This window comes from Ranitomeya variabilis, chromosome 2, assembly GCF_051348905.1.
Source record: "Ranitomeya variabilis isolate aRanVar5 chromosome 2, aRanVar5.hap1, whole genome shotgun sequence".
Taxonomy (NCBI): domain Eukaryota; kingdom Metazoa; phylum Chordata; class Amphibia; order Anura; family Dendrobatidae; genus Ranitomeya; species Ranitomeya variabilis.
The window spans coordinates 464,919,688-464,939,436 of record NC_135233.1 but is presented as its reverse complement, the minus strand read 5'-3'; the positions used below and the strand labels follow the sequence as shown (position 1 = coordinate 464,939,436).

The 19,749-nt window shown below is 42.6% G+C and overlaps 1 protein-coding gene across 3 annotated transcripts in view; it reads left to right on the top strand.

The window, feature by feature from the left end:
- Positions 1 to 4,109: 4,109 nt before the first annotated feature.
- The window catches only part of KCNK4 (potassium two pore domain channel subfamily K member 4), a 42,248-nt gene continuing 26,608 nt past the window's right edge, over positions 4,110 to 19,749 (top strand). Inside the window, exons 1-3 of one of the 3 annotated variants that reach the window (XM_077292649.1) lie at positions 4,110 to 4,444; positions 7,424 to 7,743; positions 10,875 to 10,989. In XM_077292649.1, coding sequence (XP_077148764.1) covers positions 7,555 to 7,743; positions 10,875 to 10,989 — 304 coding nt within the window. In that variant the 5' untranslated portion in view covers positions 4,110 to 4,444; positions 7,424 to 7,554. Of the gene's footprint in view, positions 4,445 to 4,743; positions 4,887 to 7,423; positions 7,744 to 10,871; positions 10,990 to 19,749 lie in introns of those variants that run through there. The other 2 variants (XM_077292648.1, XM_077292650.1) reach the window with 2 other exon arrangements.

Below are 19,749 nucleotides of genomic sequence, written 5' to 3'. Positions count from 1 at the left end.
CCTTCTTGAATTTTGTTTTGGTGAATTAATCATTACAACAACATGTGGCGGAGAGTTCCATAATCTCACTGCTCTTACAGTAAAGAATCCATAGTCTTACTGCTCTTACAGTAACGAATCCATAATCTCACTGCTCTTACAGTAAATAATCCATAATCTCATTGCTCTTACAGTAAAGAATCCATAATCTCACTGCTCTTACAGTAAATAATCCATAGTCTTACTGCTCTTACAGTAAATAATCCATAATCTCACTGCTCTTACGGTAAATAATCCATAGTCTCACTGGTCTTACAGTAAATATTCCATAGTCTTACTGCTCTTACAGTAAATAATCCATAATCTCACTGCTCTTACAGTAAATAATCCATGATTTTACTGAGTTTATAGTAAATAATCCATAGTCTTACTGCACTTACAGTAAATAATCCATAGTATTACTGCTCTTACAGTAAATAATCCATAATCTCACTGCTCTTACAGTAAACAATCCATAGTCTTACTGCTCTTACATTAAATAATCCATAATCTCACTGCTCTTACAGTAAATAATCCATAGTCTCACTGCTTTTACAGTAAATCCATGATCTTACTGCTCTTACAGTAAAGAATCCTTAATCTCACTGCTCTTACAGTAAAGAATCCATAGTCTTACTGCTCTTACAGTAAAGAATCCATAGTCTTACTGTTCTTACAGTAAAGAATCCATAGTCTTACTGCTCTTACAGTAAATAATCCATAGTCTTTCTGTTCTTACAGTAAAGAATCCATAGTCTTACTGCTCTTACAGTAAAGAATCCATAGTCTTACTGCTCTTACAGTAAATAATCCATAGTCTTACTCTTCTTACAGTAAATAATCCATAGTTTTACTGCTCTTACAGTAAAGGATCCATAATCTCACTGCTCTTACAGTAAATAATCCATAGTCTTACTGGGTTTATAGTAAATAATCCATAGTTTTACTGAGTTTATAGTAAATAATCCATAGTCTTACTGCTTTTACAGTAAAGAATCCATAGTCTTACTGCTCTTACAGTAAAAAATCCATAATCTCACTGCTCTTACAGTAAATAATTCATAGTCTTACTGAGCTTATAGTAAATAATCCATAATCTCACTGCTCTTACAGTACATAATCCATAGTCTTACTGAGTTTATAGTAAATAATCCATAGTTTTACTGAGTGTATAGTAAATAATTCATAGTCTTACTGCTCTTACAGAAAATAATCCATAGTTTTACTGAGTTTATAGTAAATAATCCATAGTTTTACTGCTCTTATAGTAAATAATCCATAGTCTTACTGCTCTTACAGTAAATAATCCATAGTCTTACTGCTCTTACAGTAAATAATCCATAGTTTTACTGCACTTACAGTAAATAATCCATAGTCTTACTTCACCTACAGTAAATAATCCATGGTTTTACTGCTGTTATAGTAAAGAATCCAAAGTCTTACTGCTCTTACAGTAAAGAATCCATTGTTTTACTGCTCTTACAGTAAAGAATCCATAGTCTTACTGCTCTTACAGTAAATAATCCATAGTCTTACTGCTCTTACATTAAAGAATCCATGGTCTCACTGCTCTTACATTAAAGACTCCATGGTTGCACTGCCCTAACAGTAAATATTCCATAGTATTACTGCTCTTACAGTAAAGAATGCATAGTTTTAATGCTCTTACAGTAAATAATCCATAGTCTTACTGCTCTTACAGTAAGGAATCACCTTCTGTAATTATGATTAAACCATTTTCCTCTAGAAGTAGAGGATACTCACTCACTGTCAAAGGCCTAGGTGTAAAAAAATGATTATACAGATCTCTGTACTTTCCCTTCATAAATTTGTACATTATAATAAGATCACCCCTAAATCTTTGTTTTCCCAAACTGAATAGCCCCAAGTGTAATAACCTATCTTGGTATTGCAGACCCCCCAGTCCTCTAATAACCTTGGTCGCTCTTCTCTGCACCCGCTCTAGTTCAGCTATGTCTTTCTTATACACCGGAGACCAGAACTGTACACAGTATTCTAAGTGTGGTCGAACTAGTGACTTGTATAGAGGTAAAATTATGTTCTCCTCATGAGCATCTATGCCTCTTTTAATGCATCCCATTATTTTATGTGCCTTGGCAGCAGCCGCCTAACACTGATCACTAAAGTTGAGTTTGCCGTCCACCACACACCCAAGTTTTTTTCAGTGACCGTCTGAGGCCGGTTTCACACGTCAGTGGCTCCGGTACGTGAGGTGACAGTTTCCTCCCGTACCGGAGACACTGACACACGTAGACCCATAAAAATCAATGCATCTGTTCAGATGTCATTGATTTTGTGCGGACCGTGTGCGGACCGTGTCTCCGTGTGCCAAACACGGAGACATGTCAGTGTTCGTGGGAGCGCACGTTTTACACGGACCCAATAGAGTCAATGGGTCCGCGTAAAACACGCACCTCACACGGACATTCTCCGTCTGGGGTCCGTGTGCGTGCCGGAGACAGCGCTACAGTAAGCGCTGTCCCCCCCACATGGTGCTGAAGCCGGTATTCATATGTTCCCTGTAGCAGCGTTTGCTATAGAGAAAATATGAATGATAGTGTTTAAAATAAAGATCCATGTGTCCGCCGCCCCCCCACCCCCTGTGCGCCCCCCCGCTGGTCAGAAAATACTCACCCGGATCCCCCGTCGGCTGTCGCTCCTTCCTGGTCTGGCCGCGGCTTCTCTACTGTATGCGGCCGATTACACTCATGAATATGTGGCTCCACCTCCAATAGGGGCGGAGCCGCCTATTCATGAGTGTAAATGAGCGGCCCCACGTGACCGCATACAGTAAGCCGCGGCCAGACCAGGAAGGAGCGACTGCCGACGGGGGATCCGGGTGAGTATTTTCTGACCAGCGGGGGGGGCGCACAGGGGGTGGGGGGGCGGCGGACACATGGATCTTTATTTTAAACACTATTCTTCATATTTTCCCTGCAGCAAACGTTGCTACAGGGAACATATGAATCGCAGCTTCAGCACCATGCAGAGTGGGTACCACACGCTCCGTGTGGTACCCACTCGCCATACGGGCGGCACACGTGTGCCGCAGGTATGGCCTCCGTGAGTTCCCAGGCACACGGACACGGATAACTCCGGTACCGATTTATTCCGGTACCGGAATTATCTGGACGTGTGGGACAGCCCTTACCCAGCGTTTTACAATTTAGTACATAATTAGGGCTTGCGTATATGAACGTTTAAATCGGACAAGCGCTATCCATGGTTTTGACAGATAGCACTCGTACCCATGTTATTCTATGGGGTTGTGCACATGTCTGATCTTTTTCCTCGGACCACTTCCTCCAATTAAAATCAGTAACATGACAGATTTTGATCTGAATCAAAATTAACAATGCAAGTCTTTGGGTCTGTGAAAAACACCAGAGTGCTCTCAGATGACATCCGAGTGCAGTCCGATGTTCACGGGGTAACATAATGGAGAAGGTGGAGAAACTCTATTTTTCTCTCCACGTCCGACTAAACTCTGATCAGAGTCTCATCAGTGCCGTTTTTCTCGGCAGACTTTTGGGTGACCCTACCCTTATACATAGTATACTGGTGAAAAGCCTGGAACTTAACTACAATGTTATCTCAGTACATCTCAGTGTTATCTTGCACTTTTGCAAGATTTCTACAGGTTTAATATCCCTTTAAGAAAAACGTCCATTTGCAACATTTCACCAGGACCACACTGCGTAAATCGGCCACAACATACTGATGCTCGGAGCAGTGACCACAACACTGACAGCATGCAGCTGATTCCACTGCAGTGGTATGGCTGACATGTCTCAGGGATTTTGGATGCCCATCCATCCCATAAAGGGGTTAAGTAGTGAAGTTAAGTGGAAGGTAGCACTTGGCATGATCTCCACCGACTGTCATCACCATTTAATGTGTGCTGACCGGAGATTTCAAACAAGCATTAACTATTTCATGGCTAGAAATGGGGCCAGCAGAGTGGGAGGGGTTAAGTGACACTGCAGGTCTGTGACAGTAGGGAGCTTTAAGGAAGCTCTCCTGCATTTTGGCAAGAAGGGTGGGGTGATCATTATGCAATGGTGCAAGCAGGCAAGTGGCTGATGCTTTGCCATCTGCATATTGTGTATCGTGCTATCAGGCTTGGAAGGAAAGGGTTAAGGGATCCTAAGTTTTGTCATGGGACTGCTGTATAAATGCAGGGCTGGCAGACAGAGGGTAACGGCGGCCCGATCTGGCTCCTGCCAGGGCAGAAGGGTTATTATCCTCAGGGGTCTGCAGGGAGTCAGATGATGATTATCGTCTTATAATCTCATTAGACAGAATGCGAAAAATTGCCGTTTAGTTTAATTGGCCATTACGTGATGGAAGGGTTAATCAATGGCCTTCACTACAAGAACAGGGTAAGCGAAGATCTTCAGGATTGGTAAGTAACATTCGCTGGGCATTGGCGAAAAAATGGTTAATTGTGGCCATTGCATTATCTTCCTGCAGGTCCCTGGTGGAGCAGCATCACTCCCTCCCTTAGGTCCTGTACACATTCTGCATTTCTCACATTGCTTCTTTTTCCATCTCCTCCACTCGCTTCTGGCAAATCGTTCTACATCTCAAGCTTTATATCCTTCTGTCTCAATGTCTACATCTTCTTTCATCCTCTTCTTCACTCCCTGTTTTCCACGCCCATGCAGTGTGTGGATAGGAGGGAGTTCTCAGTGTGGGTATCACTCTCCTCCGGGCATCAGATACAAGAGGGTGGGCTGCATCCCTGCTGGAGGGGGCTCATACCTGTCTGAGGGTGCAGGTGTGTGACTATTATATCATCCAATATTGGACATCGCTGGCCGATGGCTCCGACACCTGCCCTCCCGGTAAGTGACACCACCCGCTCTGCACTCACTTCTGCTGACATCGCCGCTTCTTTATATATGTCCCGATGAATATATAGGTAGTTGGATATCGGTCATATATCTGTATAGGTTAAAAACTAACCAATATGCAATATAAAAATGGACAGGTAAAATAGAAATAGCCAATATACATATGTACGGTGTATATGAATGTGTGTATATAGATATATAAAGACATCTAAGTATAATATACGGTAAACATAAATAACCAATAGATGATATAAACTTACACAGGTGTAAAATAAACAAATAAATATAAACATACATAACCTAAATTACCAACATATGATATAAACATATGCAGGTATAATATAAACATAAATAACCAACAAATGAAGTAAACATATTCAGGAGTAATATATATTTATATATATATTTATAAACTAACCAATATGCAATAAAAAATGTAAAAATGTACAGGTGCAGTATAAGTCTAAATAGCCAACATGTGGTATATGCAATATTGCAATATAAACATATACAAATGTAATATAATATATATATATATATATATATATATATATATATAGAACAATATACAATATAAAAGTGTACAAGTGTAATATAAATATAAATAACCAATGTACAATATAAATATACACAGATGGAATATATAAATACCAATAAACAATATACAATATAAACATATACAAAATAATTATTAGGTGATAAATATACATAGTCAACATATGATACAAAGTTGTAGTTTAAATTTTAAATAAGTACAGATAAACAATAGACATAAACAAATACAAGTTTAATAGAAATAACGAACGTAGAATATAAACATATGTATCTGAATTGTGAAGTTCTGCAGAATGTTGACGCATTAGAACAAAAATTCTTATTATTATGTGAAAAATAAACATAACCAAAACATGACATATAGAAATAAAGGTGCAATATAAAGATATCCACAAGTGCTTCCATTTTATTGTACCTGGAAATCAATATCCAATAGGCTGATTGTGAAAGTTGTATCCTTATACCCAAAGCTTCATTGAAAACTTGATTTACAAGGAAGCTTATAAATATGTCAGGGTTAATTTAGTCGTAGCATTAACAGAAGGCAATGGTATCTGTTGAAATGATTGCTCCCTGGGTGTACTAATTAATTCCAATGTTTAATGTGATATGCTTCTTCCAAGTCAGAAAATGGTTGCATAGTCAGTGTTTTCCTTAAGATGTTGGGAAGACGTGGGCATTACTTGCCATTAATATCTAATCTGGAAATTCAGATGTGACTGTAAGAAAATCTCCAAACTCCCGTGTCATTAATGGGGGCCAGAGATCTGGGTTACATTTTGGTGGTCTTCTAGTTATCTAACAAAATGGCACTAAAGGGTTGCAAAATAAATTAATGGTGGCTCAAAAGGTAGGTATAAGAGAAAACATTTCTCTTATATTATTGAAGTGCGGAGCTGCGGCATGGCCTGTGCGTAGAGAGCGATGTATGGGATCAATAGACTATTGAGCCCATACACTGCCCAGTGCATGTAGCCCATGCAGAAGCTCGGCACTTCACAGCACTGTTTTGACTGATCGCTGGGGGTGTCAGGACCTAGACCACCACTGATCATCAGAATTTAGCATTGATACAGTCAGGTTATCACTTGGGGTTCGACCACTGGGACCCGCACCAATCGGCAGTTACAGTTAGAATGGAGCGGCACGGCGCATGCCCAACCACTGCACGGCGCATGCTCAACCACTGCACTGCGCATGCTCAACCACTGCACTACGCATGCTCAACCACGGCTCCATTCATTCTCTTTGTGTCCCCTGGAATGCTACGCTTGGGCTTCCCCAGCAGCCCCACAGAGAAAGAAAGGCGCGGCGGTCGGGCATCTGACATGGTTAAAAGTGCCCCATTCTGCCCATCCATGCATATTTAACAATCAGACCCCCCCAATCAGTAAGTTATCTCCTATCCCAGGAAAAGGTGACCACCTGTTTTCACCGGACAACCCCTTTACATCTGCAGTGCAATTTACAACGTTGCATACACTGAGACCCTCGATCTCCATTGTGAGGAGCCCAGAACACATGATGACAATGTACTGTTTATAGAGACCTCTCAAATCTTCCCCAATGGTGGATGTCAGGAGAGGAAGAATCAGACATGTTGGATTTTAACATGCCCAATCCTATGTTCCCATGGGAGAGAAGCCCGTCACTTCATTCCCTCTCCCTATAGAGAAGACACCATGCTATAAGGTTGGAATTGATAGCTGTCGACCATCAGTTATTGAAGATATAGGGGCTGAATAGGGTCCGTACTTTGGGGATAAGGTCCTTTTGGTCACTCCTGAGTTTTTCGTCTTTCTGTACTGACACTGGCAGTGTACATCACCTGGTGATATATGTTTGTACTCAGTTTATTGGGCAGAATGACGTGACTTCCATTATTTGGATGTGGACCAGAACTGTGAATAGTCATATCCTCTATATTATTACTGGCAATACTAGACACTTTTTGTATTTTTCCCCCTGTACAGTGTCTTGCCACTCTCCAGTAGGTGGTCTTCCTGGAGGCTTTCTGTACCCACTGTCTTGTTCATCCCAAGACACCATATTACTTGGAGACCAGGTTGAGGTTGAAGAGGAGACATCTCAGAATAAAAACGTCATGAAGAAGAAGACGGTGTTGGCCCTGCTCGGCGTCGTCCTCGGGTACCTGGTGACGGGGGCAGTGGTCTTCCAGATGCTCGAACAACCCTTTGAGACTCAGCAGCAGAACCTCCTCATGGAACACCGCAGAAGGTTCCTGGAGGAGAACATCTGTGTGCAGGAGGATATTCTGGACACCTTTGTGCTGGTGAGAGCCCAACTTTAGTGAAGCACGAAGAACATACGGTATATAGGTTTTCAGGAATTATATCAATATATCATATATATCAACATTAGATTTCACCTGTCCCAGAACTATACTCACCTCCCAAAATAGCAAAACTGATTCTGAGATTGTTTTTTTTATTGTTTTTCTTTTACTTAGTCCTTCTATGAGACTTAACTTTTATTAGTCTGATCGCTGGTATAATGCTTTACACCTGTCAGTGCTGCGCTGACAGAAGCCTCTTAGACCATGCTCTCTTCATGGTGTAACAGGCTTGCCGTAGTTGTCTAACTCGAAGCTTGTCATCACGAGCCTTTACGATGACGTCGTAGGGGTGCCAATCTAAACTTCTAAACTCTTTCTCACATTCAGTCAAAACAGGAGTTCCTGTGTGGAAGGAATGTGAAGGCTTTAAGGGGTATTCCCATATCCAAGATCCTATCCCAATATGTACTAGGTATTATAATAATGATAATAATAATAATAATAATATTAGCAAATACCTCCAATTAGAAATGTAGTATAGTTCTTCTGATTCACTATGTCACTTATCTCATGTGCAGGCATTGCAGGAATCCATTGTTACAACCACTCATATAGTGACAGTTAATTAGCTAGCTGCTGTTGGTCGTAGCGACCATAATATAATCAAGTACTGCAGCCTATTAGAGTAATTGCCTATTAAAGAAAATCTGTCAGCTGTTTTTTTTTTGCTATGTAATCCAAGAGCAGCATGATGTAGGTGCTGAGACCCTGATTCCAGTAATGTGCCACTTACTAGTTTGCTTGGTGCAGTTAGATAGAATCCCTGTTTTATCTGCTGCAGATCTAGCAGATCTCAGACTGATGAGCAGTGTGTAACCCCGCCCCCTCACACCATTGATTGGCAGTTTCCTATATACATTGCCAATCAGTGCTGGGGGCGTGGTTACAGATTAGTTTGACTGTCTTGCACAATACACCTAGTCTTCTAGTGATAATCTCCTGCTGATAAAACGCTGATTGTATTGTAAGAAGCCCAGTAAGTGATACATCGCTGGAATCAGGGTCTCTGCCCGTACATTATGCTGCTCTCAGATTCTATAACAAAAACCTGCTGACAGATTCCCTTTAAACAATTATATGGGTAACTTCTGTTTCACCACCCGCCGACCTGTAAGACTGTTAGGACTTGAGGTTGGTCCAGGCATGGCAGTCCACACACAGACTGAAACATGGATGTGTGAATTCAGCCTAACACTAATATACCCATGCACATAGTGGAAAATAACATAGGGTGTCCATTGATAGGTCCATAATTGTTCGTTAATCCCTCTGGCTATGGTGACATTATTCTCAGAGGTACAAAACACAACCTCTTCTTTGTAGGGAAAGGAGCCATTGATTATAGATGAGTTGTTCTAAGGGTGTGAGCGTCTGTTACTTCAGCAGCTGTTACATCGCAGGTGATACATTGTATCTGATGTTATGTTACTTTATAGGCAGGCAGATTATATATGTTTTATTCGGTATACACCTCTATGTAGAGGACATCTGCTGATCTGCAGAACAAAAGTACAAGGTTCATCCATCAAGTAGAAGCGAAGAGCAGGCTGAACTTTTTAATAATTTTATATTGGAATTTTTAACATAAACGTCAGGAGCAATGATTTCAATCAAGGATTATTCCTAAAACACTGTTATCCCCCATTTTACAGATAAGGAATAACTTATTAAAGGTCTCATCACTGGGACCATCTTTGATCCCCAAATCAGAAACCAGGCTCTGCAGATCCTCATCCTGAATGTAGCAGAGGTGCGGATGAGCTCGGCATTCCGCAGCCATCGTGGGGTGGAGGTAACACAAGTGCACCTCTGCCCTATTCAAGATGGGGTGATGCGGTGCCCAGTTCCTGGATTCAGGGCCCAATTTGGAGATTGTGGGGGAATCCTAGTGGTTGGAAACAGCAAGAATCAGTGCGCTATCCCCTATTCGGTAGATCGGAGAAAACGTAATATATTGGGAATACAATGGGCTTGCCTCATCAGAAGTATCCAGATTATAACGGAAACAGACACCCAATTAGCTAATTGGTAAAATGTTCAAATTTTTGGGAAAAGAGCTTTTATTACCTGGCAAATGTGCAGCCTGCCATAGATTTCTATTGTACCCATGAATTAAATGGAGGATCATAGAGGGGTGGGCGAAGTTGTCCAAAATAAGAGATGTTCTTTGTTACCTTTGGGGTCCTCCAACTTAAGAAATTCGCATACTCTTAGAGGGCAAATGGTAAGTGGCTGTCATTTTATCTGACAGTAAATAATCCTAAAAGTGTTGGGGATTCTTCCATCTAAAACTTTGGTTTGGTTCAAGTCCAATCCAAATCAAAGATGTCCGCCACCCAGCCCGTGCCCACCATGAGAAACAATAAAAAAAAATATCAAATCTGGCCAGCTTTGAGAACAGCTGATCAGTGGAGGTGGAGGTGCCGGGCTTCGGACCCTCACCGACCTGACATTGATGACCTAAGGAGAGGCCAACAATATAAAAGTACTGAACCGCCCCTTTAATCCGAATGCCTCCATTTGTTTTCCGTCATGGGGTCGGAATCCTTAGCAGAATATCGCTTTTTTTGTTAGGCATTTTGACAGAATCCTGATCATGATGAGTTGCAAAAAAAATGGTTATGACAGAAGTGATGAAGACTGATGACTGCAGTTAAATATCCAGAGAAATGATAGGATCCTCTTTGTCAGTGTTTCTCAACTCCAGTCCTCAAGAGCCACCAACAGGTCAAGCTTTCAGGATATCCTTAGTGTTTCACAGGTGATAATTTCATCATCTGCTCAAGCATTCATTCCATCACCTGTGCAATACTAAGGAAATCCTGAAAACATGACCTGCTGGTGGGTCTTGAGGACTGGAGTTGAGAAACACTGCTCTTTGTGATCTGTCACACATGTATTGTAAAAAGTGTGGACGCAGCCCTAGCGCCTTCTCCCTGACATTGCCCTGTCAGCGGTAGTGCCGATTACAGCAGAACGCTTCCTCATTCAGCTTACATCTCCTAATTAAGTGATGATGAATCACGAGAAAGGATGGGAATTCACTGAATCTTTTGGCATCACAGCAGGTGAAAGACGCGCTGGGCTCTGGAGCTGATATTGCAACTAACGGCACCAACGCCACCACCAACTGGGACATCGGGAGCTGCTTCTTCTTTGCAGGAACAGTCATCACTACAATCGGTAATGGTCTTTTCAACTTTTTATTATAAACACAGGAGGAGAATTACATTTATAAAGCTAATTTGGCCGATATATAGATCTAATCTAATAATAATAATGACAGTCATTCCTATTTATATACAATGGCATGTAAAGGTTTGGGCACCCCTGGTCAAAATTACTGTTATGATGAATTGTTAAGCCAATTTAAGATGAAAAAAAGTGTGAAACAACTGAAATTATGTCTTATATTCTAGGTTCTTCAAAGTAGCCACCTTTTGCTTTGATGACTGCTTTGCACACTCTTGGCATTCTCTTGATGAGCTTCAAGAGGTAGTCACCGGGAATGGTCTTCCAACAATCTTGAAGGAGTTCCCAGAGACGCTTAGCACTTGTTGGCCCTTTTGCCTTCACTCTGCGGTCCAGCTCACCCCAAACCATCTCGATTGGGTTCAGGTCTGGTGACTGTGGAGGCCAGGTCATCTGGCGTAGCACCCCATCACTCTCCTTCCTGGTCAAATAGCCCTTACACAGCCTGGAGGTGTGTTTGGGGTCATTGTCCTGTTGAAAAATAAAAGACGGTCCAACTAAACGCAAACCGGATGAAATAGCATGCCGCTGCAAGATGCTGTGGTAGCCATGCTGGTTCAGTATGCCTTCAATTTTGAATAAATCCCCAACAGTGTCACCAGCAAAGCACCCCCACACCATCACACCTCCTCCTCCATGCTTCACGGTGGGAACCAGGCATGTAGAGTCCATCCGTTCACCTTTTCTGCATCGCACAAAGACACAGTGGTTGGAACCAAAGATCTCAAATTTGGGCTCATCAGACCAAAGCACAGATTTCCACTGGTCTAATGTCCATTCCTTGTGTTCTTTAGCCCAAGCAAGTCTCTTCTGCTTGTTGCCTGTCCTTAGCAGTGGTTTCCTAGCAGCTATTTTACCATGAAGGCCTGCTGCACAAAGTCTTCTCTTAACAGTTGTTGTAGAGGTGTGTCTGCTGCTAGAACTCTGTGTGGCCCTGACCTGGTCTCTAATCTGAGCTGCTGTTAACCTGCGATTTCTGAGGCTGGTGACTTGGATAAACTTATCCTCAGAAGCAGAGGTGACTCTTGGTCTTCCTTTCCTGGGGTGGTCTTCATGTGAACCAGTTTCTTTGTAGCGCTTGATGGTTTTTGCCACTGCACTTGGGGACACTTTCAAAGTTTTCCCAATTTTTTAGACTGACTGACCTTCATTTCTTAAAGTAATGATGTCCACTCTTTTTTCTTTACTTAGCTGCTTTTTTCTTGCCATAATACAAATTCTAACAGTCTATTCAGTAGGACTATCAGCTGTGTATCCACCAGACTTCTGCACAACACAACTGATCGTCCCAACCCCATTAATAAGGCAAGAAATCTCACTTATTAAACCTGACAGGGCACACCTGTGAAGTGAAAACCATTCCCGGTGACTACCTCCTGAAGCTCATCAAGAGAATGCCAAGAGTGGGCAAAGCAGTCATCAAAGCAAAAGGTGGCTACTTTGAAGAACCTAGAATATAAGACATAATTTTAGTTGTTTCACACTTTTTGTTAAGTATATAATTCCACATGTGTTAATTCATAGTTTTGATGAGTTCCGTGTGAATGTACAATTTTCATAGTCATGAAAATACAGAAAAATCTTTAAATGAGAAGGTGTGTCCAATATTTTGGTCTGTACTGCATATAGTCATCTTTTACATTTTAAAAATTACAAAAAGGAAAATGGTGCGATGCAAAGGTTTGGGCACACTGCATGGTTAGTACCTAGTAGTACACCCTGTCATGATCTCCATGGCCAGAGAACTAGCATAAGCCTCTATAGGAACAAGCTCTTGGAAGATGTAACTGTACTGACCATGAACTAAACCTACCGCATCATCTAGAAGTAGCCAGGTAGCATGTCCTACTTTTTATCCCTATATGCCCAGCGCCGGCCGGAGAACTAAATAATGCTAGCAGAGGGAAATATAAGACCTGACTCACCTCTAGAGAAATGCCCAAAAGGAGACAGAAGCCCCCCACATATATTGGCGGTGATATGAGATGAAACAACAAACGCAGCAGGAAAATAGTTTTAGCAAATTTGAGGTCCGCTTTCTAGATAGCAGAAGACAGAAAGCATACTTTCATGGTCAGTAGAAAACCCTAACAAAACACATCCAGAAATTACTTTAGGACTCTGGCATTAACTCATAATACCAGAGTGGCAATTCCTGATCAACAAGAGCTTTCCAGACACAGTAACGAAACTGCAGCTGTGAACTGGAACCAAAATACAAAAACAAAACATGGACGAATGTCCAACTTATCTAGTAGATGTCTGGGAGCAGGAACAAGCACAGAGAGGCTTCTGATAACATTGTTGACCGGCAAGCATCTAACAGAGAAGCCAGGTTATATAGCGACACCCAGATCTAATCAGAACAGGTGAACAGGGAAGATGATGTCACAAGTTCAATTCCACCAGTAGCCACCGGGGGAGCCCAGAATCCAAATTCACAACAGTACCCCCCCCTCAAGGAGGGGGCACCGAACCCTCACCAGAACCACCAGGGCGATCAGGATGGGCCCTATGAAAGGCACGAACCAGATCAGAGGCATGAACATCAGATGCAGTGACCCAAGAATTATCCTCCTGGCCGTATCCCTTCCACTTGACCAGATACTGGAGTCTCCGTCTGGAAACACGGGAGTCTAGGATTTTTTCCACAACGTACTCCAACTCACCCTCAACCAACACCGGAGCAGGAGGCTCAACGGAAGGCACAACCGGTGCCTCATACCTGCGCAATAACGACCGATGAAAAACGTTATGAATAGAAAAGGATGCAGGGAGGTCCAAACGGAAGGAAACAGGGTTAAGAATCTCCAATATTTTATACGGACCGATGAACCGAGGCTTAAACTTAGGAGATGAGACCCTCATAGGGACAAAACGAGAAGACAACCACACCAAATCTCCAACACAAAGCCGAGGACCAACACGACGGTGACGGTTGGCAAAAAGCTGAGTCTTCTCCTGGGACAACTTTAAATTGTCCATCACCTGCCCCCAGATATGATGCAATCTCTCCACCACCGCATCCACTCCAGGACAATCCGAGGATTCCATCTGACCGGAGGAAAATCGAGGATGGAACCCCGAATTACAGAAAAACGGGGAAACCAAGGTGGCAGAGCTGGCCCGATTATTGAGGGCGAACTCCGCCAATGGCAAAAAAGCAACCCAATCATCCTGGTCAGCAGACACAAAACACCTCAGATATGTCTCCAGGGTCTGATTAGTCCGCTCGGTCTGGCCATTAGTCTGAGGGTGAAAAGCAGACGAAAAAGACAAATCTATGCCCATCCTAGCACAAAATGCCCGCCAAAATCTAGACACAAATTGGGTTCCTCTGTCAGAAACGATATTCTCAGGAATACCATGCAAACGAACAACATTTTGAAAAAACAGGGGCACCAACTCGGAAGAAGAAGGCAATTTGGGCAGGGGAACCAAATGAACCATCTTAGAAAAACGGTCACACACCACCCAGATGACAGACATCTTCTGAGAAACAGGCAGATCTGAAATAAAATCCATCGAGATGTGTGTCCAAGGCCTCTTAGGAATAGGCAAGGGCAACAATAATCCACTAGCCCGAGAACAACAAGGCTTGGCCCGAGCACAAACGTCACAAGACTGCACAAAGCCTCGCACATCTCGTGACAGGGAAGGCCACCAGAAGGATCTTGCCACCAAATCCCTGGTACCAAAAATTCCAGGATGACCTGCCAACGCAGAAGAATGCACCTCAGAGATGACTTTACTGGTCCAATCATCAGGAACAAACAGCCTATCAGGCGGACAACGATCCGGTCTATCCGCCTGAAACTCCTGCAAGGCCCGCCGCAGGTCTGGAGAAACAGCTGACAAGATAACTCCCTCCTTAAGAATACCTGTGGGGTCAGAGTTGCCAGGTGAATCAGGCTCAAAACTCCTAGAAAGGGCATCCGCCTTAACATTCTTAGAACCTGGTAGGTACGATACCACAAAATTAAACCGAGAAAAAAATAATGACCAGCGCGCCTGTCTAGGATTCAGGCGCCTGGCGGTCTCAAGATAAATCAAATTTTTGTGGTCAGTCAATACCACCACCTGATGTCTGGCCCCCTCGAGCCAATGGCGCCACTCCTCAAACGCCCACTTCATGGCCAAAAGCTCCCGATTCCCAACATCATAATTCCGCTCAGCGGGCGAAAATTTACGGGAAAAGAAGGCACAAGGCCTCATCACGGCGCAGTCAGAACTTTTCTGCGACAACACTGCCCCAGCTCCGATCTCAGAAGCGTCGACCTCAACCTGAAAAGGAAGAGTCACATCAGGCTGACGCAACACAGGGGCAGAAGAAAAACGGCGCTTAAGCTCCCGAAAGGCCTCCACAGCATCAGGGGACCAATTAGCAACATCAGCACCCTGTCTAGTCAAATCGGTCAATGGCTTAACGACATCCGAAAAACCAGAAATAAATCGACGATAAAAGTTGGCAAAGCCCAAAAATTTCTGAAGACTTTTAAGAGAAGAGGGCTGCGTCCAATCACAAATAGCTTGAACCTTGACAGGATCCATCTCAATGGAAGAGGGAGAAAAAATATATCCCAAAAAGGAAATTCTCTGAACCCCAAAAACGCACTTAGAACCCTTGACACACAGAGAATTAGACCGCAAAACCTGAAAAACCCTCTTAACTTGCCGGACATGAGAGTCCCAGTCATCCGAAAAAATCAGAATATCATCCAGATACACTATCATAAATTTATCCAAAAAATCGCGGAAAATATCATGCATAAAGGACTGGAAGACTGAAGGGGCATTAGAAAGACCAAAAGGCATCACCAAATACTCAAAGTGGCCCTCGGGCGTATTAAATGCGGTTTTCCACTCATCCCCCTGCCTGATCCGCACCAAATTATACGCCCCACGGAGATCAATCTTAGAGAACCACTTGGCCCCCTTTATGCGAGCAAACAAATCAGTCAGCAACGGCAATGGGTATTGATATTTAACCGTGATTTTATTCAAAAGCCGATAATCAATACATGGTCTCAAAGAGCCGTCTTTTTTTGACACAAAGAAAAAACCGGCTCCTAAGGGAGATGACGATGGACGAATATGTCCCTTTTCCAAGGACTCCTTTATATATTCTCGCATAGCAGTATGTTCAGGCACAGACAGATTAAATAAACGACCCTTTGGGTATTTACTACCCGGAATTAAATCTATAGCACAATCGCACTCACGGTGCGGAGGTAGTGAACCCAGCTTGGGTTCTTCAAAGACGTCACGATAATCAGACAGGAACTCAGGGATTTCAGAGGGAATAGATGATGAAATGGACACCAAAGGTACGTCCCCATGAGTCCCCTTACATCCCCAGCTCAACACAGACATAGCTCTCCAGTCAAGGACTGGGTTGTGAGACTGCAGCCATGGCAATCCCAGCACCAAATCCTGATGTAGATTATACAGCACTAGAAAACGAATAGTCTCCTGGTGATCCGGATTAATACACATAGTCACTTGTGTCCAGTATTGTGGTTTATTATTAGCCAATGGGGTGGAGTCAATCCCCTTCAGAGGAATAAGAGTTTCCAAAGGCTCTAAATCATACCCACAACGATTGGCAAAGGACCAATCCATAAGACTCAAAGCGGCGCCAGAGTCGATATAGGCGTCAGTAGTAATAGATGACAAAGAGCAAATCAGGGTCACAGACAAAATAAATTTAGACTGTAAAGTGCCAATGGAAACGGATTTATCAAGCTTTTTAGTACGCTTAGAGCACGCTGATATAACATGAGTAGAATCCCCACAATAGAAACACAACCCATTTTTCCGTCTAAAATTCTGCCGCTCGCTTCTGGACAGAATTCTATCACACTGCATGCTTTCTGGCGTCTTCTCAGTGGATACCGCCAGATGGTGCACAGGTTTGCGCTCCCGCAGACGCCTATCGATCTGAATGGCCATTGTCATGGACTCATTCAGACCTGCAGGCACAGGGAACCCCACCATAACATCCTTAATGGCATCAGAGAGACCCTCTCTGAAAGTAGCCGCCAAGGCACACTCATTCCACTGAGTAAGCACAGACCATTTACGGAATCTTTGGCAGTAAATTTCAGCTTCATCTTGCCCCTGCGATAGGGACATCAAAGTTTTTTCTGCCTGAAGTTCCAAATGAGGTTCCTCATACAGCAAGCCCAAGGCCAAAAAAAACGCATCCACATTGCGCAACGCAGGATCCCCTGGTGCCAATGCAAAAGCCCAGTCTTGAGGGTCGCCGCGGAGCAAGGAAATCACAATCCCAACCTGCTGTGCAGAGTCTCCAGCAGAACGAGATTTCAGGGACAAAAATAGCTTACAATTATTTCTAAAATTCTGAAAGCTAGATCTATTCCCTGAGAAGAATTCCGGCAAAGGAATTCTCGGCTCAGATACCGGAGCATGAATAATAAAATCTTGCAAATTTTGTACTTTCGTGGTGAGATTATTCAAACCTGCAGTTACACTCTGAAGATCCATTATTAACAGGTGAACACAAAGCCATTCAAAGATTATAAGGAGAGAGAAAAAAAAAGAAAGACTGCAGCATAGACAGACTGGCAAGTGATCCAATTAAGAGCACAGAGGAAAAAAAAAAAAAAAACTCTCAGCAGACTTCTTATTTCTCTCCTTTCTCAGCCAAGGATTTTAACCCTTTAGTGGGCCGGTCAAACTGTCATGATCTCCATGGCCAGAGAACTAGCATAAGCCTCTATAGGAACAAGCTCTTGGAAGATGTAACTGTACTGACCATGAACTAAACCTACCGCATCATCTAGAAGTAGCCAGGTAGCATGTCCTACTTTTTATCCCTATATGCCCAGCGCCGGCCGGAGAACTAAATAATGCTAGCAGAGGGAAATATAAGACCTGACTCACCTCTAGAGAAATGCCCAAAAGGAGACAGAAGCCCCCCACATATATTGGCGGTGATATGAGATGAAACAACAAACGCAGCAGGAAAATAGTTTTAGCAAATTTGAGGTCCGCTTTCTAGATAGCAGAAGACAGAAAGCATACTTTCATGGTCAGTAGAAAACCCTAACAAAACACATCCAGAAATTACTTTAGGACTCTGGCATTAACTCATAATACCAGAGTGGCAATTCCTGATCAACAAGAGCTTTCCAGACACAGTAACGAAACTGCAGCTGTGAACTGGAACCAAAATACAAAAACAAAACATGGACGAATGTCCAACTTATCTAGTAGATGTCTGGGAGCAGGAACAAGCACAGAGAGGCTTCTGATAACATTGTTGACCGGCAAGCATCTAACAGAGAAGCCAGGTTATATAGCGACACCCAGATCTAATCAGAACAGGTGAACAGGGAAGATGATGTCACAAGTTCAATTCCACCAGTAGCCACCGGGGGAGCCCAGAATCCAAATTCACAACAACACCCTTTTGAAAGTATCACAGCTTGTACACGCTTTTTGTAGTCAGACAAGATTCTTTCAATTCTTGTTTGAGGGATTTTCTTCCATTCTTCCTTGGAAAATTCTTCCAGTTCTGTGAGATTCCTGTGTCATCTTGCATCCTCTGCTATCTTGAGGTCTAGCCACAGATTTTCAATGGTGTTCTGATCAGGGGACTGTGAGGGCCATTGTAAAACCTGTAGCTTGTGCCTTTTAAGGTCGTCTATTGTCGATTTTGATATGTGTTTAGGATCAATATCAATTTGTAGAAGCCATCCTCTTTTCACATTCAGCTTTTTTACAGATGGTGTTATGTTTGCATCAAGAATTTGTTGAAATTTAATTGAATCCATTCCTCCCTCTACCCGTGAAATGTTCCTGTGCCATTGACTGCAACACAACCCCAAAGCATGATTGATTCATCCCCATGATTAATGGTTGGCGAGATGTTTTTTTCCTGAAATTCTGTGCCTTTTATTTTTCTCCACACATACCTTTGATCATTGTGGCCAAAGAGTTCTATTTTAACCTCATCAGTTCACGGGATTTGTTTCCAAAATGCATCAGGCTTATTTAGATTTTCTTTTGCATACTCCTGCGCTGAATTTTATGGTGAGGACGCAGGAGAGGTTTTTTTCTGATTACTCTTCCATGAAGGCCTACGACCAGTTCTCACTGAAGGTTTTCATGGTCTTCCAGACCTCATCTTGACCTTCACTGTTCCAGTTAACTGCCATTTTTAATTATATTTCGAACTGAGGAAAGGGCAATTTGACAATGTTTTGCGATCTTCTTATAGCCTTCTTCTTCTTTGTGAGCCTCCTCCATTTTCAATTTCAGCATTCTGGGCAGCTGCTTAGAAGAACCCATGGCTGCTGGGTTTTGACAAAAGGTTAGAGGAGGCTGGGTTTTTATAAAGCTGGGAAATTTGCATCACTTGGCCTTTCCTAACGATTAGGGTAAACAAGCCATAACCTTAACAGGTTAATTATGGTCTGAAACCTTGGTCAAAGTTACCTGAGCACTCAAATCTCCAAGGGTTCCCAAACTTTTGCATCTGCCTATTTTCCTTTTTGTAATTTTTAAAATGAAAAAAAAAAGGTAAACTATATTTTTGCCTAAAATAGAAAGGAAATGTGTTATCTTTAACATTAGGCCTGTTAGAGATCATTTCATCTTCAACTTGCTTAACTGTTCACAAAAACAGTAATTTTGACCAAGGGTGCACAAACTTTTACATGGCAT